The sequence below is a fragment of the Ips typographus genome, linkage group LG8 (assembly GCF_016097725.1).
Source record: "Ips typographus isolate SLU linkage group LG8, UJ_Ityp_2.0, whole genome shotgun sequence".
Classification (NCBI taxonomy): Eukaryota; Metazoa; Arthropoda; class Insecta; order Coleoptera; family Curculionidae; genus Ips; species Ips typographus.
In genome coordinates, this window is record NC_138429.1 from 6,586,391 (window position 1) to 6,614,178 (window position 27,788).

Sequence of the window (27,788 nt, forward strand, 5' to 3'; positions counted from 1 at the left end):
AAATGACATTTGACACAGCGCAGTGTTGCCAATCCAATGTTCTTCGTTTAATTAAATTTAGTATGAAAAAGAAAACTCGAATATATTGTATACAAATTTATTGAAACGTAACCTAAAAGAAATCAATCCTACTTTTCGAATAATTATGTTTTAATCATATTTATTAATCAAACAAGTGGAGTCTCGATCGTTTATATTCCAGACCCGACTTGACATATTTGGCAAACGCGCTCGAGTCTTATGGTGAAGTCCTACCACTCCTATTTCGAATCTATGCCTATAAGTTTATAACGAGCAGTGTCCATTGCACGAATCGAATTAACGTTAATGCAACTTTAGGAAGACCCGAAATTTGCAGTGGAACCAAATAGTGAAAAAAAACAACAGTCACATTGAAGACAAAACAGTGCAGCAGAGTTTTGGCAAAAATGGCGTTCCTGCCTTCACGCGATTTAAACACGTTAAAAATGTCTTGCGCGTACACAAAATGGGCGACCTGCAATATCGGTAATAACGACATTTTTAATAGCATTACTCAATACGAATAAATAAATTTAAAATAAAGTAAAACAACAAAGACCGCCATGTAAATCAAACGCAACTAGTTTATCCCTGGCTCATTTCTTTTAAGATAAATAAAACGAATGTTGCCCTTCGGACGCAGCGATGCCAAGTTTCTCGCGCATCACCTCCACGGTGGAATAATCCGGCAACTTGAGGTAGTTCACGCAGGTCATCACAGATGGCAGAAAGTCGTCCGGGTTCATGTTCGGCTCCAGTGTTTTACGTACCACAGTCAATGGCGGCGATAACGATTTGAAACCTTTAAACAGTTTTTGTGTCAAAAAATCAACCATCTAAAATACACTGAATTCGTAAAGTCACGCATAAATTCTATTAAAAATCAGGGAGTTATTTTCTAGGAAAACGCTCGGACACGTCAATATTTATTTTTGATTACGATTGTTTTAATTTTTTTTTGACCCAAAAATAAGTTAAAATAACTCAATTAATATTTAGATTAAGTTAGGTTAGGTTATACTTGGGATTCGATGCAGAATCCAAAAATTAAATAAAAAATAGAGGTTCCATTGAAAAAATATAGTTGACAGTCGTAACGGGTTTTTGGGTCACCCTGTATACATGAATTCATTATCAAAAAAATCGCAATAGAAAATAAATATTGACGTGTCCGAGCGTTTTCTCAAAAAACAAAACCCTGATTTTTAATAAAATTTTCAGCGCGACTTTACGGACACACTGTCATTACCTCCAACGGGCAGGCGCGGACTGCCAGTCAAGAATTGCACAAACATGCGCTGTTCTTCGAGATTGTAGGAGCTTAGTACCTCGAACAGGAACTTGATGGCGCGCGAATCGGCCGTGTAACCGTGATCAGGACGACAACAGTCCATTAATGTTTTTACATCCCAGCCGGCCACGTGGTCCTAATTAAAATTGTTAGTAGATACAAGAATAGAACGTTTATTTTAGCGGTAAGAAAACTCCCATTCACAAACTGACAGATCTGCCAAATCTTTTTTTCCCTGTTTACAGTAGTTTCTAAACACGATATTTTTAATTGTCACTTGTCACTTGTTTTTTTTAACTTAACTGTTACAGTTTTAAATAGGTATTCTGCTATTCAACTAATTCTGCAAGTTTTGCTGAAATGTATTTTTCATCACTCTCATTGTCGCCTTGGAAACAAGGATGAATGGAAATATCTTTCATTCTCAAAGTAGCATGGCAATTGCCACATAAAAACTAATTTGAGATATTAACCTATATTTTATATGAATATAAGCATAGGCATAGACTAAATGATAAGTACAGACAACCAGCGCAATGTAATTAAAGTGGCACCCAAAAAGGAAGCTGTTTACGCTTCAAGGGCTTCCTGATGTATTTCGGCCGCTTCAGTTGTAGGTAAACTCTAAAAGATGGCGCTAATACAGCTCGTCAGTGCAGACAAGGTTGCCAACTTTTTCAGTATTTTCTATAATCCGCTTTCTTTTGCTGCTGCTCTGAACTGCCTAAGAAAGCTTGATTTTTTCAAATAAATTTGAGTTACATTACTCGAATTTTGAAAACTTAACAAAATAAGAATTTCTGGTTTGAGGTATCGATAATAAAGATTCTATTTATTTTAAAAGTCACAGGACTCTTTTTTAACGTCTAAACAGAATCCTGAAAGTCACGTGACCGTTTTTTAGTTTTAAACTGATACCCTAAATCACGTATCTATTTGTAAGATAAAAATGTAATTTTTAACGTCACGTGACAGTGTTTATGTTAAGACTATTTTTTTTTAAATCGCGTGACTTTTAACGTCAAAACAGATCCTGAAGGTCACGTTACTCTTAATATTAAAAATGGAATTTATAATGTCACATGACAGTTTTAAATGTCATTTGAAGGATCACGTAATCGTTTTTCAGTTTAAACTGATATTTTTAAAGACACGTGACCCTCTTTACAGTGCAAATGGCCACGTGACGATTTTCAATTATTTTAACGTCAAAACGAAATCCTAAAGGTCACGTGACTGTTTTAGATGTCAAAGTATTATTTGAAGAGTCACTTGACTTCTTATAATGTGCAAATGGTCACGTGACGATTTTCAAAAATAAAATATGCTTTTAAAGGTCCCGTGACTCTTTTTACAGTTCATAAAGTCGCATAACGATTTTCAATAATCACACATTTTTTAAAATGTCACGTGACTATTTTTTTAATGGTCACGTGACTGTAAATAGCGAAATAATGTTTAAAGGGTCACGTGACCGTTTTTCAGTTTGAATTGAGATTTTTTAAATTACGTGACTCCTTTTAATGTGCAAATGGTCACGTGACGATTTTCAATACTGAAATTTAATTTTTCGTCCACATGACTCTTTTTTAACTTCAAAACGGATCATAAAGGTTACGTGACTCTTTTGAAGATTAAAAATGGATTTTATAATGTCACATGACAGTTTTGAATGTCAAAATATTATTTGAAGGATCACATGCTCGTTTTTCAGTTTAAACTGATATTTTTAAAGACACACGTTATTCTCTTTATAATGCATTTTCAATTAAAAACGTGTTCACGTCAAACCGGAAACGTAAAGGTAACGTGACACTTTTAGATGTTAAAAATATTATTTACACAGTCACGTGACTCTTATTTAATGCCAAAACGGAACCCTGAAGATCACGTGACTGTAAATGACAAATTATTATTTGACAGATCACCTGACTATTTTCAATAATTAAATTTAATTTTAAAGATTACGTGTAATTTCTAAATCTCGTCACTCATTTTAAAATACAAATGGTCACGTGACTGTTTTAAGATTAAACATATTCATAATGTATTCAGTATAAAATAACCCTTGATGAATATTAAAAATAAACTAATAACAAATAACTAAACTAAAAATACAACGAAGTGAAACACAATCATTAAAGAAAACACCCACAAAATCTGTTATTTTTTACCTAATAGAAACAAAACCAAAAATGTAATTTGTCAACTAGACAACGCCGCATTAAAGCTGATGTTTTGCTGCGTCTGGCTTTAAAATTACGCGAAAATGCGTTTAGTGATGCAATCTCACGCTGCTTACTTAAATTAATTTTCAGTTCAATTGCCACTGTCTATACTTATCATTTAGTCTATGGCATGTGACTGCCGTGTTCATTAATTTTTTTTTTCAGTTTGCCAGATATAACTCTTGTCGTATGCGTCGTCAAAACACTAGAAACAAAAGCAGGAAGTTGAAAATTGTCAGAGTCTTGCCGGCTGTCATTGTCAAATTTTGCTTCTACCAATAGGAAATAAGTGACGTCAAACGCAAGAGACAAAACGGCGGTTATGAGAACTATTGAATTAAAAAGCACAAAACGACCTCAATACTTACTTTGGGACTGCCGCAGAACACTTGTTCCAACTCGTCCGGCTGGAAGACCCTAAGATTTCTCGATGGGAACACCGAATCGAAACCTTCACGTAACGCTTCCATTTGCTTGGCCACGCCTTCGTAGAGCAACCAATGCGTTAACACTCGCACGTACACGTGAAGATTGTGTATCGTCAGTTGAGTGTACTTCCCGTTTTTAATCAGTTCGACGTTGTAGCCGGGTACCACAAAGTCTAGGCCGAGATCCTCGATAGTGCAACCATCGTACTCCAACTTTTTAACCTGCGGGTACCAAAAAAAATAAGTAATAAAGTGGAAGTGTGTGTGAACTTGATGTTTACTTGTTCCGCTTGTTCTTCTTCAGTCAGATCGGAGTTAGAAAGGATTTCATCGCGCTTCTTTACGATCTGCTGCATTTTCTTAATGGTAACATAAATGTCAGGACTGATGTGCCTCAAGTCTGCCATTGTTAAAGAGTGTTCATGTCCCAACAGCCAGCGATAGAATGTTAATGAAAATGGAAGATCCAGCTAAAAGAAATTAATTACACTTTGTTCATGAATTCCAGTATACTGTTCTCGCGGACTGAGTTTACCCGTGCGTCATCTCCCTGTGATTTAGAAGGAGACATGCATTATTAGCTTCATCCTTGTCTATTGGTCACTTTCAGAAAGGGTAAATATCTAAGTGAATATCTTCCAAAAAAAACCATTTACTGATTAGCGCTTCTATTTCAGTAATTGTCAGTTTGAAAACCACCAAAATTTATTTGATTTATTTACTATTAATTCTTTTCCGTTTCTTTGTGTTGTTAATCATTTATAAAGTTTTCTATTTACCACACCACCACAGTTCTTTTAAGAGCTATTGTTTCTACGCTTTTAACATTCTGTAAGTACTTTTATAATATTATTATTAATATTTTTATTTTTTTTATGTCGGCTGTCACGATCTAACCAAAATTAGCACAATTACTAACCTGTTTTGAAAAAAAGTGGGAGTGTCTATTATGGTTTTTATTTAGCCATTTGGTTTTTCCTAAATTCGGAATTACTTACTATTACAGTATTTTTTTATAAAATGAATGAAAAAATTCTCCACAGACAAGTCCAGCAGTTTATTCTTAACCTTTGTGAATATTTTGAATTGGAAAAAACCAATGGAGGACCTTTAGAAGATTTATCATCTGTTCAGGAAGAAAATAAGAAATTTTAAGACCTTACTGATGTATTTTTTTGATACTAGAATATACAACACTCGCCAAATTGAAAAACTGATCGAAAATAACATGAACATGAAGGTGCTTAAGTCGAAAGGAAACAGAGGAAAACTTCTAATCACGAAATTAAGAAATGGCCAAGGAAACCTTATATATGGGAGAAACGAGATCGCTAAAGTAATACAGGAGTTCTACCTAGACCTATATAAGCAGACTGTACAACCACCAACAGCCGACCCAAGAAGACACACACACCCTGTCATAAATGTGGGATCCGAAGAGATGCCAGAAATAAGTATAAGTGAGTTACAAACCGCAATAGGGCAGCTAAAGAAAGGAAAAGCCCCTGGAGAGGATGGAATTACCAACGAGATGCTTAAGATTGGAGGTAAGACATTGGACGAAGCCATCCTTATACTATTAAATAAATGTCTCGAAGAAGGAAAAACCCCGGAAGCCTGGCAAAACGCTGAAGTTATTATTCTATTCAAAAAGGGAGATGCCACTAACCTGGAGAATTACCGCCCTATTAGCTTGCTGTCTGTCTTATATAAAGTGCTGACGAAAGTACTTACAAACAGATTAAATGCCAAGTTTGATTTTTACCAACCAGTTGAGCAAGCAGGTTTTCGAAAAGGCTTCAGCACGATTGACCACATACAGAGTGTACGGACATTGATCGAGAAGTGCACAGAATACAACATTCCTTTACATCTGGCATTTGTCGATTACCACAAGGCGTTTGACTCTATTGAGACATGGGCTGTTTTGGACGCTATGCATGATGCGAGGATCGACTCTAGATACACTGAAATAATAGGTCATGTGTATGGAAATGCTGCAATGCGGGTAAAGATTGACGATGAATTGACCACTGATAAAATTCCAATAAATAGGGGAGTCAGACAGGGGGACACGATCTCTCCTAAGCTGTTTACATTGGCCCTAGAGAACTTATTCAGAAAGCTACCATGGCTGGATAGGGGCATCTCAATCGATGGAAAACACTGGCACCATCTGAGATTTGCCGACGACATCGTGCTCATCAGTAAAGATTCTGAAGAATTATCCACAATGATAAAAGAACTACAACAAACATCCAAAACAGTAGGACTGACAATGAATATCCGAAAGACCAAAATAATGAGCACAGACAATATCGACGTAATTATTGAAAATCAGCCTATCGAAGTGGTGAACGAATATAACTATCTCGGCCATATCATTAAGCTCGGCAAGGAAAATCAAACTGCTGAAATAAATCGTCGAACAGGTCTTGCCTGGGCAGCTTTCTCTAGGATGGCCTATATTCTTAAAAATCACGATGTCCCGATTAGTCTAAAACGTAAGATCTACAACACATGTATTCTGCCAGTAGCGACCTACGGGTTAGAGACAGTCACTATGACACACGCAAATGCTAACAAGTTAAGGGTCTGTCAACGCGCCATGGAAAGAACAATGCTTGGTATTAGCCTCAGAGATCGGGTGCGAAATAAAGACATTCGGCAGAGAACAAAAGTCGATGATGTTGTAGTACGGGCGACAAGGTTAAAATGGCGCTGGGCAGGTCATGTGGCTAGAGACAACAATAAATGGACCAAAATACTCATGGAATGGAGGCCGCGAGAGTCAAAGAGAAACATCGGAAGACCGCAAGCAAGGTGGCGTGACGACATCCAGAAGATTGCTGGAAGAAACTGGATCCTGGCGGCCCAAGACAGGAACCGATGGAAAATGATGGAAGAGGCCTATATCCAGCAGTGAACAGAGACAGGCTAGAAAGAAGAAGAAGGTTGCAGCTGCTTTGAAAATTTCCCGCAAAACTGTTTATTCGATTCGGAAAAAGCAAGCAAGTAATCTTGTGATTTCCTCACCTAGAAAACGTAAATCGAGATGTTATCGACGGGCCAAGACCACTGATTTATCTGAAAGCATTAAAATGGATGTTCGAAATACATTATATGATATGTACAACGATAGTATCTTAATAATAGTAAAATATATCTACTTTTGTAAGAAACATCTATTAACATTTCATTGTTTCCAGAGACTGAGATTTTTGGGTTGCATTATAGATTTTTCATAAAAATGTCTTGAAACATATTAATAATAAAGTCATAGAAAAAATAAAATAAGCGTGTAAAATGTTTTCCAGCGGGTTTAAAATAAAATAAGTGGATTGCAACCTGAAAATGAGATATGAGATACTACAGCATCACTCAGAATGTCTTATAGAATTTTTAATTTGTTGTATTTATTTTAGAGAAACATGTAACCATCCAGAACCTAAATCAAGAGCTTAAAGTTAAAGAAATACTACATATTGCTGATACATCTCTGCGAATTTTGGTAAATAAATTAGGTTTCAAAGTTAGATGGAATTCTATGATCCAAACGGAGACTTCTCATAAATAAAAAATGTTATTTCGGTCGAGATATTTTTGATTTGCTTTGGTATAAGGTTGTTTTAGTGCAAATTTGCAGCCAAAGATCTCTCTCTACTTTCTGACTGACTACACGCCCTTTTCTATAATATTGTTACGGTTTGGGCCTACTATACTCGAGTCAGGATGAAACCGATGCGCCGCAATATCTGGCCGGGCGCGTATTAAAGTAGGCCACAGTTAGGAAACGCTACCTGGAAGATTCTTGAATGGTCAAGGCAACCCGCGAAGCGTTTCGCGGTCATTCTAGAACGTGGTTTGTGAATATAAAAGAAGCGGCGTCGACGAGAGAGAGGGAGTTAGTTAGTAGAGTAGTAGTGAATTTGGGAACGCGGTAAAGTTTAAATAGCGGAGTAATTGTGGAATTGTAGTAGTGTTTTTAGTAGCTGTGTTAATTATTGTACGGAGTGTTTTGAAGTGTAATAAATTTATTAATTGTTGAGTTAAACTGACTTTGTGTGAACCCACGGGAAAATCGTAACAATATGAACACAACAGGTTTGTTGATGAAAACTTGATTTGATTCATATGATTATAAATGACGTAGCCTTCATGACGCACGGGTAAACTCACTCCGCGAGAACAGTAGAATGTTATATTTAAATAATCGTGGAACCGAAAAATACTGTATGAAGTTTGTACTGTCAGCTAAAAGTTTGATGATACTTTTCTCTGAGGCGTAAACTTCCAATTAATTTCTGCGTCACTACTGAACGTCAATTCAAGTATAAAAATTGACATAAAAAAAGTCGACGCAAAAAATTCAGACAAAAGAGTTACGAAAGTCGGTGCTTACCATTCTGGAATCCATTACAGCTTTGGCCATTAATTTTCCCAAAAATTTGAATTTGCTCTTGACCTTATTAATTGGAACTAACTTGGCGCCGCGAGCCACTGGAGCCGGGAATAATCCCATTTGATTATGTACATATTCACTCTCAGATTGGCTGGCGTTTGGTGCGTACCACAATTCCAAATTGTGCTGTTAAATTTGATTAGTTTAGCAGTGGTAAAAAAGGGTAATAGAGAAGCATATTACTTTCTGCAGCTCCTTTGAGACCAAAGCATAAAATTCCAGGGTGGGTCCCAAGCCAGTGCCCACCTCGTTCTCATATTGCACTTCGAGTAAAGCTTTAGATCCGGCCAAGTCTTGCATCACTTGTTCGGCCTGTTTCAAAATGTCTTCGCGGGAAATCGTCCGTTTTCGACGGTCTAGACGCGGCGTGACTCGTTCCTGAAATATCTTGGACAAAAGCTAGAATACTTGTAACTGTATTCATTTCATAAAAACAAACAATTTTAGGGGCAAATTCCAACTAGGTATTATCAAAAAACTGACTAAAACATACCTCAGAATCGGGTGAACTAAGTTCTGGTGCCATATCTAATAATCGTTGTAACGCTCTATCACGATCAAACGAAGTGGCGTAGAACAGTAACTGCCTCGTTTCAAATGGAAATAAAAACGGACAGGCCGTGGCAATTTGATGCAACCACTTAGGAAGATTGGCTGTCATTATCACCAGAGGATCTTGCAACTGCCTATTAGCCTTAGCAGCAATCTAAAAATAACAAAAATATAGGTTTAGTTGACAAAACTTATTGTGAACACTGTAAGATAAAACAAACTCTAGTTTTGCTTACCTTTGTGTTAATAAACTCTGAGGAAGGCAAAATAAGCCGGTGCTCAGCAAATGGGTACAATGAGCCCCAGTACATGTTGAGCGCGTGAAGAATCCTAAGCAAGCACAACACTTCCAGGGAATAATCTTGAATCGATACGACCTCTGGGAGTTGTGTGGTCAAAAAGGGCGTTAACGGCGATTGAGTTACTGGGATGATGCCTAATTAATAATAAAAATAATAAATATCTAGCCTAACTAGTAAATTCTTGTTCAGTGACCTTTTACTGAAAGTATTTAAAAAAAACTTTACTCACCCTCGTTCCACAACTCGTCCACTTTTCGTCTGGACGCATTACTTCCCTTCGCCCATTTTCCTTTACGACTAGAATGGTTTCCTACGGACATTGCGGCGCCGCCCGTCTTGTACGCCTGCGACGTCTGATCCTCCTTCAGCGCCCTGTAGTATATCACGTGGGTCTGCACCCAGATGCCGGCGTTCCCCAACGGCGTCTCGTTGTCCGTATCAGTTTCGCTCTGGTCGTCGCCCTGATTCGAAAACTGTTTCACAGCCTGGTACACGGTCATATTGTAGGGGAGGACAGTGTTGCCGATCAAAAATTGGAGCTTATGTCTGGATCCCGTTTGCGATATTGCCACTCCGGCCAATGTTTCGTCTATGTCGGTATCTGAATCTCCGTCGTCGCTATCTGCGGCGTCTTTATCTCTCAGTCTTCCGTAACCTAATACAAAACGTAGATACAAAATTATCGGGGGTAATTGCACAAGTGCATAAAAATTACCGATAATTTTGCATGAAAACTGGTTATCTCTTAACTGCATGAGTTTATTTTCATATTTTTTTGGCGAAAGAGCCCGACACCGAAGGTGGAGGGCTTTTTTAGAAAAAAATATGAAAATGACCGAATGCAGTTTGCAAAGATAACAAGTTTGAACGCAGAATTATCAGGTCATTTTTAAGGCACGAATGTAATGTTGGGGAATATTTCCCGAATAAAGAAAATGTTTTGGATTTGCTGCCACTATAGATTGCTCAATGGAGCTCATTGAGCAAGTTCCAAACCGTTCATTAATTTATTGTTGACATCGCGTTTGACATTGTTTGGTTATAAAAAGTCAAAAAACTGCGCAAAGACAACAATTAGTATACTAGCAATAGGCTCTACAACAATGCAGTCGTTATAGATACGTACAGTGCAATTATCGAAATGCAATTATCACTTTAGAATGCAATTATCGGGGGTAATTGCACAAGTGCATAAAAATTACCGATAATTTTGCCTGAAAACTTGTTATCTCTTAACTGCATGAGTTTATTTTCATATTTTTTTGGCGAAAGAGCCCGACACCGAAGGTGGAGGGCTTTTTTAGAAAAAAATATGAAAATGACCGAATGCAGTTTGCAAAGATAACAAGTTTGAACGCAGAATTATCAGGTCATTTTTAAGGCACGAATGTAATTTTGGGGAATATTTCCCGAATAAAGAAAATGTTTTGGTTTTGCTGCAACTATAGATTGCTCAATGGAGCTCAATGAACAAGTTCCAAACCGTTCATTAATTTATTGTTGACATCGCGTTTGACATTGTTTGGTTATAAAAAGTCAAAAAACTGCGCAAAGACAACAATTAGTATACTAGCAATAGGCTCTACAACAATGCAGTCGTTATAGATACGTACAGTGCAATTATCGAAATGCAATTATCACTTTAGAATGCAATTATCGCTGTCATTCTGGTGAAAATGCACTGCTCATATGGGACATTTAACACATGAGGGAAATATTCGGGGGCAATACCACAAGAGCTCAGATTTAGCCGGATAATTTTTGTGCTTGTCTTAGAACACTTTCTTTTTGGTGTAACTGCACGAGACCTGTTGAAACTAAATCACGAGAGCGCAGCTCGAGTGATTTTGCCAAACAGGTCGAGTTTTGTACCATAAAGAAAGTATGAGAAGACAACCGGAAAAATTATCCTGTTAAAAATCTGAGCTCGAATGGTATTTGATAAGACAATTCCATGAATATAATCAATAACTACTGCCATGTACTGGCAGAAATACATTTTTCTGGTTCTTTTGATTTTCTGCAGTAAAACTCTATCCGAAGCGAGCCATAACCAAAACAATACGAACAAAAATCAAAATTGACAGTGCCAGCAAAAATCTCAAGGTGAGACATTGCAACAATAGAAGTGTAGTGAAAATCCGTGGAAACGATGAAATCAACAGCAAAATTTATCCGATTTTTTTATCCGCTAGCAAACTCTCTTCCTTCCTTATTAGCCGATAGCAAACCGTGTTTTGATGACGTATATATGGCATTTTTTGTACATGAGTGGAATTGTCGCTGTCATTCTGGTGAAAATGCACTGCTCATATGGGACATTTAACACATGAGGGAAATATTCATAGGTTATATCCCGAGACGTTCAAGTTTTATCGGGTAAACTGTGCATAGGTGATTTTTTGCAAAATTGTGCTTGGAAAATGATTGAGACTAAATAATTAGACGATAAAATCCTGAGACCGCAGGTCGAAGGATTTTTTCCAAAGAATTATTTAGTCGAAACCATTTGCCTAAAAGAAGAATTTTGCAAAAAACCTACCAATGCACATTGTCAAGATTATTTCCTGAAAACTCACATTTTAGTTTATTAACAAGAAAACACCTTAGTTAGAACACAAATACTAAACAAAACGTGATGAAATTAATGATAATATTGAACTCACCCCAGCAGACGACAGATTTTCGTTCAGCCATGTATATTTTTGTTTACATTTCAGATTGACAATCAGACGTCATAATATTTTAATTTATGTAATTTTTTAATGGAAACTACGTTATAGTGATTTATTAATTGTTAATATTGAAGAAAATAGCTTAAATTTTATATGTGTCTAAATCCCGTTTCGTTTAATATCAAATGTTCTTCAAAAAAACGTATTCGAAAAAGGTAGGAGGTGTTTATTCAGTGTAAAATTTTAGCAACTAGGGATTTATTCAGTATATAACGGCTCTCATTGGTCGAACTAGAAAGGTTCATTGAATTTTATTGGCTGCTAGTACAATGAGGGAAATAATCATGTTTATAAAATTGACATCGTTTTCATGCTTGAAAAGTGTGACCCATAAAACGCAGGGTCGTTAAAACTATTCGAACTTATTTAGGTAAAGAATAGTGATTCATTAAATAAAAACCAAAATCAACATAAATAAACAGAGAAAGGACAACTGGAATGCCTGAAACTGATCAACAGAAAGAGTATCTCTATCTTGAAAGGTCAATTATAGCAAAACAGATTTCTTATAAAGAAAAGTATTTACTGTTTTGAAGTCTGTTGGAAGCTTGTAGACTAGTTGAATGCTTTTAGATTGTTCTAAAAGCTTTAAGAAACGTTTAGACTGTTTTGGAAAGCTCTCAACTGCTGTAAAAGCATTTTGGAGTTTCTATAGTGTTTTATTAAAAGCTTTTGAAACCGTATTAAAGGTTCTGGATTACTTTAGAAGCATTTGGGAACGTTTAGACAATTCTCGAAATTTTTGAATGCTTTTAAACTGCTCTAGAAGCATAAGGAAACCTTTTATACTGTTTTCCAATCTTTTGAAAGCTTTTAGATTGCTTTGGAAAGCCTTCTACTGCTTTAGAAGCATTTTATAGTGTTTTAAAAGCTTCTGAAATCTTTTTAGACTACCTCAGAAGCATTTGGAAGGTTTTCGGACCAATTTAAGTGCCTATTGAAAGTTCTGTACTGCTTTAGGGGCATTTGGAAATCTTAGACGGTTCTAGAAACTGTTGCAAGTCTGCAAAGAAATGCTCTAGAACACACGGATGTTTTTAGACTGATTTAAAAGCTTCTAGATTAGTTGAAAAGCATTTGGAATCTTTTAGACTGTTCCAAAAACTTTTGGAAGCTTCCAAGCTGTTTCAGGTGCATTTGAAAGATTCTAGATACTGTTTTGCAAGCTTTTGAAATATTTTTAGACTATTTCAAGAGCATTTAGAAGGTTTTTGGAGTTTCAAAAGCATATTGAAAGTTCTGGACTGCTTTAGAGGCTTTTGAAAGTATTAAAGTTCTAGAAATTGTTGGAAAGTTTTAAACTTATGTAATACAACTAGTTTGATCATGAGAACACAAATAAATAGCTTCAAAGACACAAATTTCCATTTTATAGTTTGATAAGAAGAATTCCTTCTTAGAAAGTTACTAGTTGACAACAGGAAATAAAAAATCATTGTCAAAAATATACAAGGAACAAAAAATCCAAAAATATCTTAAACACATTTTAGTTTCTGTCAAGAAAGCTAAAAAATGTAATTGCAAAAGTAAAAAAAGGTGTTAAACGTTATTGCCTATTCACAAAACAACATAATGAAGAGCTTATTCTCAATGCAATTTTCAACATACTATAAATAAAAAACTAAAATTACTATTTAAATCAATATAACACTTACCTCTAACTATGAGATAGCGTTCAATGGCTTGAACAAGAGCGAGCGGATCAATTTTGACCGTGCCCCCTTTCCACTGCTTTAAATTGGTGCATTCCGGATGGCGTTGCAGATTGCACTTTAATTGGTGTGTGTTAAAGAATTTAATCGCGCTAGTACCACCTCTCCCGGCTCCGGAGGTGGCCGGCAAATCGTGCACTTTTACTGGGAATTGTTCTAGTTGCGACACGCATCCTAAACCAACATTGTTTTAACTATAAAACATAAATGAATAGTTCAACAGCTTACCGTTTAATTTAGCCACCAAAGCGCTCATCCAAGTAGCATTGATCTCGCCTACATCCGACACGCGACTGTCCAAAGGTAAATCAGCAAAAACATTCAACAGAATCCTCAATCGTTGGTCCCTATCAAACGGTCCCTCGTTGTCTGCTATATAAGATAAGAGCGCTTTGATCAATCCTGAGTAGTTTACTTCGAACGGCGAAATATCAGACTCAATCAGGATTTCACGCAGTTCTAGTATCGCCTCGGCACACTTTTCAGTCGGTAGTTTTTCTATGGCCAGTTTAAGCCTTCTTAAAACTGTAGTAGCTGGATGTTGATTCTCTTCCCGGTCTACAATTCAACTCAATCAATTACACTGGCGCTTAGTAAAATAAACTGCAACTTACTGGAATAAGAATCGATAAACTTGTTCGCTTGTTCCCTAATCCAAGCCCTTGTTTTCTCCCGATTTCCAGCTGTTATATGAGAATTGGATGACGATTTAGACAAATTATTCAATGAGTCTTTGTTGTAAGTGCGATCGTGGGACGAGTTCATGCTTCTACCCCATCTGGCAGGATTTAAACTTTGCAAGAAACTACTTTTCGATGAATTCGACGATCCACCGGGATATCTGTTAAAATGTTTTAACTAATATTCAAGCAACAAGACTAAGCTTACCTAGAACGGCTTTGATTATTCGCGGAAGCCGAGCCACTGGAAGAATTGGCCAATGACGCGGCCTTACTGAAGAAATCTTGTACTAAAGATGGTGACAAGGGTAAGTCTTGGTCCTGCCGGGTTTTCGGGTGACCGGTTGTTGTTCCTGATCGTTTCGGATTTCTTTTACGCTTCAAAACGTCACCTAGTCTAACGCTAGTCGGACTCGGTGATCTAACGTCGCCTTCTTGAAGGCGTTGCGCGTTTGGCGTCGAAGTAAAAAGGTCCGAATTTGCCGTAAGTGGCGTCTACATAAAACGATAAGATGTTATAAGCACAAAATAATAGTAGTTATACATTTGGGGCATTAATGACAAATTTAATTTATAATATTTTGATGGAAAAAACATTATATTAGTTTAAAATAATGTATACATTCCGTTTAACCGAACGAAAATTGTTTTGTCCAACACTCTTTCTCATAGACAGTTGAAGTTAAAAAAATAGGTTTAAGGATGGTCAGTAATAGAATAATGTTATGTCAACAACGTCTGTCAGATCAGTGTTGGCTTGACAGTCTCACTCTAACCAGTACAAGTATTAAACAATTTCTTTGTCAATAAAAAGATGTAGGGAGAGGAACAAAGCCTTAGTCACAACTTCAAACTATAGACCCAGAGATCTCCCTTATTTACACTTTAGGAGAATAAACAAAACAATATCTATGATAGAAGAAATCATTAAACTGTCATTCTCCTTAAGAAAAAAGTAAATAAATAAACTTACCGAGGAAGCTGAACCGTTAGCGTTAACTTGAATAATACCAGAAGTGCTCGGTTGAGCATCTGAAGCGGATGAGAACGATGTCATGGAGTTAGAACCTGACTTCGGGGGACTATCACCTAAAGGCACCTCGGGATCGGCCAATCGATTTACTTGGTGCAAAACACCTTCACGTCGGAAATGCACCCCAAACTCTTCAGGAAGTTTGGTCATCAAAATTTCCGCCATTTGCAGGGCGCCCACCACGATTCTTAAGTCGCTAGACGCCATCATGCCGGCAATATGACTGCTGACCACTTGGTTCTTCAGCACGTCTTTTAACAGCTCCGAACTGGCGTAATAAACCATTCGGAGCAGGGCCTTGAGGCATTTATAACGAACTGCCGGACCAGCACTCGAAGAGTAAACTTCGTATAGCACGGAAAATAACGATCTGCAAAGCAAAGTTGAAGGCAATAAGAAACAAAAAACTTTCAACCAAAAACTTGCCTAATAAATGCGACTGCCAAACCGCGTTCTTCTCTCAAGCAAGCTACACGAGCATCACGATTAGCCGAGCTGGGACGAGAGCCTGGTTGAGAAGATTCCGCTACAGTCGATTTCGAAGCAGACGACGGTGTGCATAAGCGTTGAACTGGTCTGGAAGTGCCGGTATCCTCATTGATTTGTTGCATCGAAAGAAAATCTATCGTGTATATTCGACCTGTTGAAAGAGGTTTTTCCAATTAAAATAACAAACTGTTTGATTTTATAAATTTGGTCATCATCATATTTACAGATAGCAAAAGGGCCTCTGCGAGAGCAAATTTCAAAGTATTACTTAAAAAACGAGCTTCAATTGGTTTTAACACAAACGTTGGAAAAAAATAAGAACATATTTCACTACAAGAGATTCTCCACTTGATATTATGCTTAATCATAGGTTATATCCCGAGACGTTCAAGTTTTATCGGGTAAACTGTGCATAGGTGATTTTTTGCAAAATTTAGCTTGGAAAATGATTGAGACTAAATTAATTATTAGTCGAAAATTGAATTAAATTATTTAGTCGAAACCATTTGCCTAAAAGAAAAATTTTGCAAAAAACCTACCAATGCAGATTTTACGTGATAAAACGTGAACGCCGAGGGGTATATGTCAAGATTATTTCCTGAAAACTCACATTTTAGTTTATTAACAAGAAAACACCTTAGTTAGAACACAAATACTAAACTAAACGTGATGAAATTAATGATAATATTGAACTCACCCCAGCAGACGACAGATTTTCGTTCAGCCATGTATATTTTTGTTTACATTTCAGATTGACAATCAGACGTCATAATATTTTAATTTATGTAATTTTTTAATGGAAACTACCTTATAGTGATTTATTAATTGTTAATATTGAAGAAAATAGCTTAAATTTTATATGTGTCTAAATCCCGTTTCGTTTAATATCAAATGTTCTTCAAAAAAACGTATTCGAAAAAGGTAGGAGGTGTTTATTCAGTGTAAAATTTTAGCAACTAGGGATTTATTCAGTATATAACGGCTCTCATTGGTCGAACTAGAAAGGTTCGTTGAATTTTATTGGCTGCTAGTACAATGAGGGAAATAATCAGTGTTAATTATTTTTGTTGTAATTTTTAACAGCATATAAGCATTTTCTCTACTTTTTATTCAGTCCTTTAACATCCTAGTCTTACTCTATGTAGTTTAGAGCTCGAATCAGATGAGAAAAGGCCACCGCATCATCAATGACGCAGTTTTTAAAACTATTTCTTTCTCCTTCTACAGTTGCCGTCGCATTAGATATAATCAGAGGCGTCCTATTAAAATATTCCCGAAAATATATTGTTAAGCGGTCAAAAAGCCACTTGGCAACGTAGTACGGTTTTTACTTGGACACAATTAAAACAGATGCGGCAGCGGCCAGGGACATTTGGACCTTTTTATATGCTTTTACTAGCCGGCACTCTAAACGGTGTTGCCAAGTTTAAAAAAATGTAGTGGCGGACAGGGAGACTTAGGGGGTTAGGTTAGGTTCCGTTTTAGTCTGGTGTTTTGGTTGTATTGTTGATGGTCGCAGTTGAAGTTCACATAGTGTTATGAATAAAAAACGTTATTTTGTCAAAATGTCTTTCAAAAAGGTTGGAAAGAAAGGTGTTATCATATACAGCCAAGGCCGTGAAATCGTCAGTAACGTCTTACAATTTATGAAGAAAGAAGCAGAAGGAGTTTCCATTCCTTTGAAAAACTTGTTGTCTTTTATTTTCTTTATTAAAAACGACGAAAATGTTTCATTTTACTGATAAAATAATAGCACGCCACTGACTGGCTGCAACAACTTGGAAAGTAACGAGAGCAGCAATATTTAAAGCGAGACGTACAGAGATCGTGACATCATCGTTTGATGACGCCTGTGGCCTTTTCTTAGCTGATTCGAGCTCTACCTAACTGTTAAGTGTCTTTCTATCTCAAGCATCTCAAATAAAACAAGGTCTTTAAACTTTGGATATTATATCACTTACCCAACGTATTCAAACTGACTTCAACATCTCCATTTTGGTGGGCACTTTCAATAATGCGACTGTCTACCGCTCCGTAAGGATGCCACCAACCCCTATCATCGCGCCACTGCCAAACGGGTTGATCTTTAGCCAAACCCGCCGGACGTTCTAACAAAGTGTCCACTGCGAAAATTCCATCGGAAGGCAATTTAGGCATTAGTTCCCCGATCAGACAGGTAATTTCAAAAAGCTCTTGGGGCTGACGCTGAACCAGTTCCACGTTTTCCTGATTGGCTTCAGCAGAACCGGTCAGCAGGTACAGCAAAGTTTCCGCTATGCTCTGCTTTAATAGTGTTAAAGCTAGATCCGGACAGTTGGCGCACATCACCGAAAGCATACGTAATACTGTAATTAAATAGTAAAGTTAAATAGAGTTGATGTGTGGTTATTAAGGGAATTAACCTGTTATAAACGTCCCGGTGCTAATAATAGGAGGAGTCACCACCAAAAGTTGCTGTAAATTGGTAAGCAACTCAGGACTGGCAATTTCTTGAAGCCGGGCCGGTTCTAGCTGAAAACTGTCTACCAGCCTAGAGAATGCTAAGCAGATGCTTTCGACGCATTTCTTATCAGGCTGTGTAAGCCTAGATGCGAGCAAGGGCAGAGAGTCCTGAACATATTGGAATTCCTCTGAAGTAAGATTGAGACAACAATTTGATGTCACGGAGAAAGCATTTCGTTGCGCGTTGATGGGGAAAAAGTCCAGGTACGTTAAGCAAGCGGAGACTCCACGCTATTAATCAAATTCAGATTAAACTTATTAATAAAAAATGGTGTAACCAACTTACAGCTTGCAAAATTGATTTAGAATGTCTCCGCGACAGCATATCTAGCGCGGTCAGCGACTGTTCTGCCACATCCATGCACTGGATGAATTGCAGTTTTTCTAGAAACACCGGTACAGCGTCCACTACTACCGCCGATGATCGTGGAAGAGCCTCCATCATGTACGTTAAAGCACGGCATGCGTGATTCATCTAAAATGACACGTCAGTCGTTTTGCAGAATAAAAATGTATGTATACATTGTATGCAAACGCATACGCAACTCTTTGAATTACTCCACAAAGAATCACACCTTTATTTGCAATTTCCACTTAATTTAGGCAAGTAAATTATCAAAAAATCGATACAAAAAAACGATTTTTAACAAAACTGCCACTTAGAAACAATCCCACAAAAACCTTAAGATACTCACAATATCAAAATTGTGCTCCATTTGCAGCAGCTGTATAAGCGCAGGAACGACCTGCTTCACTGGAAATCCAGTCAAAACTTCCTCATTTCCCATCACAAGCACTTGGCACATCTCAATTACTGCTTGCAATTGCTGACCTTCGTCACCAGTGGCCTGTAGGCCAGGCAGTAAGGCTTGCGCTTTTGCGACTGCTGTTAAGTCACTGTTAGTATTAACACAAACGAATCAAAATCACTGAAAAACCTACAACTATGTGAGCCCATGCTGCGATGCAACAAATGTTGCATTCTTGGCCCCAAAGCTCCGAACAAGTGAGGTGGAAGCCCTCGGGCCTCCAACAGCGCTTGTAATCGTCCCACTTCGCTGTCATCGCTCTCAGAATCAACGCCTGGTCCAGAAGGGCCTCCAGAAGTTGGGCCAGCTTGTGCGGCTTCTTGTGGCGACGGTGGTTCATCTGATGCTAAACCAAAAAACGTGATGTACAACAGCAACGTAATCACAGCAACTTACTTAAAAAGTAGCTAAAGTTTAGAGCTATTGTCAGATCGTTTAAATATGTGTATAAAGTGGTACAGTCTGAAATGTCGCCGCTCATTGTTTCTACTAGAAATGTCACTTGTCAATTTTGAAATGTTGGATTGATTAACAATGCATGGTGGGATTGACTCATTTACATTCAGGTAAAAGTAAAGTAATAACTACAAACAATGTTGAAGCAGGCAATAAAACTAACCATTGTTTGTTAAGGTTTTAGTCCAATAAACCAAACAATTTGCAGTACTTTCAGGTACCCTAGACGATCCTTTTAAGATTTGGAACCATACCAAAAAGGCAAAATTAGAATAAGATACTAAGCAAGAGAAAAAAGTGTAAACTGTCTATTGCATGTAAATCCTTTTGGAAACAATCAGAAATACATTGAGTTGAACTCTCTAAGATGTTAATTTGTTACGTGTTGACCAATTTGTCACATGTATGCAAAAGTATACACTATTCTTTTAAATACTTTACAAAGAACTGCACCTGTATTTGCAATTTTTTTCATTATCTAGGCAATAACACACCAAAAGAAACGATTCAATAAAATGGTTTAGAATCGTCTTTTGATAGAGTTGCCACTAGTTTGTGTTGATTAGCTACGTTTGTAGTTTACGTTATTGATCGTTTTATAAGTAACAATACAAAAGTTAACCTGTCACAATATTCAAAATAATGCATAACACGTGTTGAAACGCAGATCAATAACTGATAATTTATTTTTAATGAGATAAATAAAAACTTACTTAAAGATAGTCCATTATTAGGAACGTCTGCCATGGCGCGCGCCCCACTTAATGGCGGTGGTGGTAAAAGCGCGGAGGGCGGCGGTTGTGAATGGGCAGGCGGTGGGCCGCCGCCCTTTTGATTTCTACCGCTACCGGACGCCGCCGTTCGTCGGCCACTTGACGCCGCACCCCCGCCGCTGCTAGAGCTGGCGCACGAACCCGTTGTTAATGACGTGCCGCCTAAAAAAAACATATTTACCGTTAAAACTACATGTTTTTGCTTACAAACAATGAAATTAAAAAAAATATAGACTCTAAAATAAGACTTACACTCCAAATTACCCATTGATACTTACTAAGTCAAGAAAAGTTTGGAGGCTAGTACTAAACGCAATAATTTTGAAACATCTGCATTATAAGAGAGACACTAACAAACTAAAGGACTTTTAGTTTTACCCGTCGAAAGTAAACTTTACTTTGTGGTGGGGAGAACCTTTTTCTTTTATAGGCTGAACTATCAAAAGAAAGGCACTTTTTGGCCTAGGTACGACCGACAGTAATAAACAACCTCACTACACCAAAACACTAAAGCTCTGTCGCAACTAATCATCCAGACTGAAAAGTAACGAAAAAATGTGCTACTATTAAATGCGAATTGTTCGATAATGACGACAAAACAATATCAAAGTATTGACTCGACAGAGATATGTACATGAATAATTTGGATTATGCTACGACTGAACACTGTAGCGCGATCTTCACTAATTAATAACAATGAATTGGTGATAAGATTAATCGCTATCAACGGTCTTGGACGCGTTAAATAAATCGCACGGTAACAGAAATCTAGAAAACAATAACAGAAAGATAATGATATAACAGGAATTAATGACTCAAAAACTAAACGGTTGCAATTTTTATATTTTCTACCACTTAGGACTAGTAATCACACTTAAATTATAATGGAACATGTTGACAAGAGTGATACGATTGTATATTATATTCGACAATGTGCATATAATCTTTTATTAAACCTGATCTGTTAAAATCAATTTTGTGGAATGAGAGTGGTGAAGTTACTATTGGGTAATAGAATATAATCTGAAAGTTCTGTGAAATTAAACAAATTCTGGCAAACCCTATGGAACCACGTGGATGAGGGAAGGTTAACTATTGTCTTCATCCGGCACGTCTTTAATAGATAATTGTCTAGACTAAACGGAGCGGCTCAAATATTTTTTTATTGATTCTTACGCCTAGTAAAAAGTTGCAATTTTGCCGCTTCTACTAAAAACCACAAGGATTTTTACATCTTAGAACAGGCGGTGGAAAAATAGAGAGGTTGTTTGCTATATCAAGAGGCCGGTAATTGTTAAGGGACGGTCTTAGAAGTTTAAAGCACGTTTCGCCAATATTATTTATGATGCCCGCAGTAAAGTTTTTACAAAGCGACACCGACACATCCTGACCCTGTCACAGTTTGACCATCCTAAGAAAATTCTAAGCAAAAATATAATAAAAGTGAATACCAGGTATTCACGCTCTTGATATTTGCAAAGTTTGTTCAAAAAGTGTTTCACTAACCCTCTAACCCTCATTAAGCGTTATATAACTTAACCTTTTCCTTTGAAATGACCAGATTAAAATTGAACTTAAACAAGCTAATTTTCTGATTTATTATAAAAAATAAATACACAACACAAAGGGCCTTCCCAAAAGCATTTTTAAAAACATCAATAACAATAAAATCAGTAAATGGATACATTGAGATGCTCCAATTACAAGCGCAAAACGTAATAATCTGTTAGTAAGCAGATATCCTTGCATACTAAATTGTTTTACGATATATAAAGCAAAACATTCAGGTGCATATGCTGGACATAAATATGACCTTGCATAAAGCTTACGTTATTTTATATGGAATGAATGTCTGTAAACGCATTCAGATTAACTATAAAACTAAACATTCGCATGCTATTTTCTTTTAAGAAAGTTTTATAATTAGTTTGTGATTGGTAAAAAAGCTTTCAGTTTGTTGCTTTTTCCTGACCAATCACACACGTCATTCAGTCTGTTCGTACAGAGAATGCTCAAGTAGTAGTTCCAGAAATATGTCATTGGGTAGAAATGAAGAAATGTCACTGTCACGTGATCATTCAACGACTTACAACCGACATTCCGACATGTTTCTCAATCATTATTAAGATACAAATGACATCTTTTGGAACCCTTTCGAATTGTGTTAGTTATATGAATAATTGAAATGAAATTTCAGCAACGCAAAAAAGAGAATAGTAAACTACGTAAGCAAGTACCTTAATAAAATGAAAGTTACAACAAACTTCCATAATAATAAAGAAGTTACAAGGACTTGTTCAAAATGTGCCAGTTACAAGGAATCAAAAGATGAAGGCGAATTTCTGTTCAAACTCACCTTGAAATAATCTCCCCTCAATACCTTTACGCTCTTTAAATTTCTTACTGAGTTTGGGGAAGTTTCCATATAAAAACAAGCAAATAAGGCCACCTTGTACAAGCATACTCTTTTTAATTAAGTTTCATTCTTACTTTCAGAAGTATTCAGCACCAAATGTACATAACCTACACATTGTCAAGCACTCTACCCAAACAAAAATAATAGTAAATCGGCCTGTTTTTTCTTATAAGAGAAGATTAAAATGGGGTAATACTTCGAAGGTGACAGGTGTCAGTTTGCTTAGATGTGACGTAAGCTGACAGTTGATTAAGATGGCAGTACTGAGAGACTATTAACTGCTCACTGTATAGGTAATGAAAAGTAACAAACCTTTTCCGCTTCTAGTGCTCCGTCTCAACACTGCACCGCTCCTACAAAGGCCGGAAGGCCCCGGTTCCTCTCCGGCGGGGGTCGCCGTAGGCCTACTACCGCTACTACTACTACTGGCCACACCCAGCGCTGCTAATTCTCGTTTGCCTAATGGCGACCTACTGTAACAATTAACAACACTCTTGTTGGAACGTGACATTTTCCAGAAATGCAAGTCAAACCTTTTCGCCTGGGTTAAATTCAAACGGGTCAGGCTGGATTTTAATGTGGTGGACGGTTCAGACCTTTTGGATTGGCTACGCAACGGATAAGTATGATTTCCCGATGAGTTCAAACTGGCAGTCTCTGGGTTTGGTTCAGCAAAACTGTTTGTAGGGTTAGATGGTGTTTTTGATTTTCTGTTAGTGGTTTCTCGAGACGAAGTTTTCTCTTCTTTTTTAGCTTTGAAGTCTTTTGATTTTGTTTTGTCTCGGTATGAGTGACCCGAAGTAGAAGGTGTAGTATCAGAATTTCCGGATTTCTGTTTTTTTCTTGTATTATTCTCCGGTCCCTCAACACGTAAAGTTACCACATCGATTGGGTTTGATCTGGAAGAACGTCTTGACGAGCTATTTTCTCCGGATCGCGAACGAGATCTGTCGCGCTTACTCGTAAGGGAGGTATGAGACTTTCTGGAGTTAGGTTTCTAGTGAAAGAGACATAAGCTCAGTTAAAACACGTCATGTGTTTGTTGGAAAACATGTTTTTTACCTTATTATTACTTGTAGAAGCTGAAGAACTATCAATTAAAGAAAATGAAGAGGATGGGGGTACAGTTTTCTCCTGTTTAGCCTTGGGACGCTTGGCTTCGGAACGCAGCTGCGGTTGCAGCGTACGCTTGCGGCTAGTGCTTGCAGCGGCGGCGTTACCTGGATCTGCCATAGACGAAGCGTTCTAAGCTCCCCGACTTACCGATCACACTCATTCCCTTGAGGTTCTGCTTGCTTGGCTTTAGTCACACTCAGCTGGAAAAACATATCCTATCGTAGATTTCAACTTGACAATTTAGTTTTATTGTTGACTTTGTTATGACAGATTATAAGCGTAAATTAAGCTGCTAAAACGCTGTATACAGAACATGGAAAACTGTTGGTGAGTTTGTGTTGACAATTGACAAGTTTAATGCAAAACTAATGTATCTATATCCCTCTCTATCAAATGTTATTAAAACAGTATCACAATACTATGGTCTTACACTTAACATGCCAATTGAAAACGTCATGACACATGTGGACTTATAAAGAAACAGATGGCATTTTTGATCAGTGACATACCTTTAGACAATAGGAAACTAATCTGTTCGACAATTTTTATAATTTAGTATTCAACAATATTGAATTATCCATCATAAGCCCCATATTACATAACAATGTCTTCAGTTTAACAAAGTGAATATCTGAGTCAATTTTAGACTGTGATACTCGGTGCGATGCATGCTAATTAAATAATCACAATATAAACTTTTTCTACGAATGACCGAAAGAAGCTACTTTGCTCACACTTGTATGCATTTGCCGGCACACTATGCGGGAAAAAATGCAAATAGCATTTGTCTTAAAATTGTCAATAAAAATTTAAAATTAAAAACAAATTGTAGAGTTATTTCATTCGTGGAAAAAATATTGTTCCTAACACGTGTGCAAAGTAGTTTTCTCACACTTAAAGCTTATCCAAACTTTAACTGCTTTCACGTGCGGGAAAACATAACTTTGCGCACTGATTAGGAAAACCATTATATTATCATTAATTGGGAAATACTGAAATGAGCTGAGAGAGAATCTTTCTTCAAATAGAGAATCAGGAAAAGTACCTACAGATTTATTAATTTTTTATGCAGTTTCAGACAGTTTTTCAGCTTTTGAAAAAAATATCCAAGATACTCTGGCACATCAGATATTCAATAACACTGTATACTAAACTGTTACAGGTAATAATTTAAAGTAATAATCATAATCATTGACAAAACACACAAAAGTATTTCACAATCACTATCTTAAAAAATATTGAAAAATCCCTCACTCCAAGGAGCCAGCAGAGCTAATGTGACGTTCGAATGACGTATTGTAACAGCTGATTAAATTATGGTTCTGCATACATTATTTGACTGTCCTGCATGTAATGAATGAAAACAGCAGGGCGAATGTGACGTCACGATGACGTATTTTGACAGTTGATTAAATTATGGTACTGTCAAATTATGCCATCGTGACGTCACATTCGCTCTGCTGTCTTCAGTGTTTTCACTCATAACAATGCAAATAGAAAAAAGCAAATAACAAATAGTATGACATGGTAATCAAACAATAACCTACAGTACCGATACTTACATAAAATCTAATTACTGGCATTTTTCTAGAAACTCAAAAAATTGCAGATGTGAGCCTTAAATTATTAGACTTTTATAAGTAACTAGAAATAAGTAAATATTGAATAAAATTCCTAAGAAAAATCTGAATAATTAGGGCTTGATTACCACCACCAACCTGTATTTGTTTTGCCTTGAATGCTGCAGGAAATGTTCAAAACTACAGAATTTCTAATCTAATTTGAACCAGATTATCTATGTAATTCTAAAGCTTGAAAATCAGTGTTGAACTATCAGTGATACAGTGGTACATTGAAGGTACACAAAGCCAAACCAAAAATAAACAAACAGGTTTTTATAGTGGTGTTGCTCATGCTCACAATTTTTGGCTGCACTTTATTGAAAACCATTGGACAACTCCTTGGATTATGTAAATTATATTGTAAACAAAAGATACAGGGTTGTCGTTCCTGCGACACTAAAACCAAATAACGAATTAATTATCATTGCTAGCAGTTCAATACAGATGTTTCATGACAAAGGATTCAGAAATGGATGGAATTAATTCGATATATTTTTAGACGGAGGCCGTCGGGGGGCCCTTGGTTGTCCGTGGCTCGTTTTTCGAGGAGTGGTCGCGACCTTCAAACGATTTCTCACATAAAAATCCGAAGGTTTTGTTAAAATTTTAACGATAAACGTCAAACCGTGCAACAGCGAGTTGAGCCTGTAGCCATGATGATACAGTGCAAAAAATCCATATCACACTGTAGAAATTTAATTTTCAAATTATTAAATCTTACCGTTTTACAAGTGTTTTGACTATCTAGACGCACCGTCATTTAATAAACTTCCTATAATTTAACAAAAAATACTTACTTTTGGTATGTATTTTGTAAAATAGCACTGGCGAAAACATATGATTCCATATAAACCATCATGGAAGCCTCACAGGAAATGTCCAAACTAACTATTTGACATTGTTGACAGCTGGGAGCAGTGTTGCCCGGTCGACATTTTTACATTATTCTTCCAGTTTTTCCTCATTCTTTTATTTCACCAGTTTCTTATTCAGTTATTGCTAAACTGCTTGATTTAAATGCAAAACAGCTTTCACTCACAGCGTTTCTAATTAAAAAATGGGGGAAAAAATTGTCAACCTTAAAAATAAAAAAAAAGGAATTTTAAAAATCTGGCAACAGAGCACCAAAAAAACCAGTTTTGCGGTTTTCCAAACTGGTTGCTATCCTTGTCGAGCCCGTAAGTTTTTCAGACTTTCTCTCTCTTTTGCATTAAAATGTTCATGTTTTTAGGACCATTTTATTTTTATATACAGGGTGCTCAAATTATTCAGAAAGTATTTTTTAAAGAACAAAGGTTTTGTTATACTATTATTTTAAATTAAACACCCTGTAAATTACTGAATTTACTTTCCCTTTGTTTATAATAATTTACAAAGGGAAAGTAAATTCAAGTTTTAATAAGAATAAAGTACCTGCGGAAAAGGTGTAAAACTATAATTGGTACATGTTTATTAAAAATACAAGAGTGGCTCTAAACAAAAGTTCCACACAAAAATATTATATAATTGTACTACATTAATAATAATTATTACACTTCCAGCAATAAACTGACGCTCATCCATATTACAGAAAAATAAATAAAATCTCATCAGTCAAAAAAAGTTATTGTAAAAATACTTTAAAATATGATCAAAGTCACTTAAACTGCACACATATTGCACACAATTTCAATCAATCATTTCGTCTAAATATTGCTTTCCAATGCGTGCCAATGTCCGCTGTCCAGTTCCTTTTTACGTCCGGTCGTTAGTTGATCTTTAAGAATATTCTGGATGACAATCCTAGCTTCCCGTTCTTCCTTCAATTCTACCGCGAGGGCCGCCACTTTGTACTCTAGCACATCGTATTTTGATTGGAGTAAAGAAACCGCCTCCGGGAGAGTTTTAGTTATATCTGACGACGGTTTGGAAGTATCGAAAACAGTCACTGAAATCGAAATAAATGCGTTTAGTAGTCCGTTGACAAGTCGATCAGTAAGAACTCGCATGCTTTGAATAAGCTGTGTGTGTGGTTCAATGTTTTAATTCTTAAGGGTTATCAATGTTAAAACAGTTTGGCGCTGGCAAAATGTGTGCTGAAATGGTTGAAACACGAATGTTAAATATCACGGCACCTGAAACTTTCATTCATATAATGATTATTACTTTCTTATTTCATTGA

General features: G+C 36.7%; 1 protein-coding gene across 5 annotated transcripts; it reads right to left on the reverse strand.

The window, feature by feature from the left end:
- Window positions 1–83: 83 nt before the first annotated feature.
- ctrip (E3 ubiquitin-protein ligase ctrip) lies at window positions 84–26,584 on the reverse strand. 5 transcript variants are annotated; one of them, XM_081985651.1, is made up of 25 exons: window positions 26,425–26,584; window positions 23,952–24,205; window positions 23,423–23,886; window positions 23,202–23,362; window positions 20,414–20,635; window positions 19,378–19,590; window positions 19,131–19,321; window positions 18,722–18,910; window positions 18,336–18,666; window positions 17,895–18,278; window positions 15,871–16,084; window positions 15,385–15,814; window positions 14,620–14,906; window positions 14,346–14,572; window positions 13,960–14,289; window positions 13,675–13,905; window positions 9,514–9,939; window positions 9,219–9,418; window positions 8,924–9,136; window positions 8,614–8,808; window positions 8,371–8,556; window positions 4,250–4,438; window positions 3,909–4,190; window positions 1,271–1,448; window positions 84–823 (listed from the first exon to the last, which is right to left on the reverse strand). In XM_081985651.1, the coding sequence occupies exons 2-25, from the start codon at window positions 24,120–24,122 to the stop codon at window positions 627–629; spliced, it is 6,111 nt and encodes a 2,036-aa protein (XP_081841777.1). In that variant the 5' UTR covers window positions 24,123–24,205; window positions 26,425–26,584; the 3' UTR covers window positions 84–626. The 5 variants fall into 5 exon arrangements, with proteins under 5 accessions (XP_081841777.1, XP_081841775.1, XP_081841776.1 ...); XM_081985649.1 differs by having other exon boundaries at window positions 8,614–8,817; XM_081985650.1 differs by lacking the exon at window positions 26,425–26,584 and adding an exon at window positions 26,349–26,366 and having other exon boundaries at window positions 8,614–8,817.
- Between the last annotated feature and the right edge of the window lie 1,204 nt (window positions 26,585–27,788).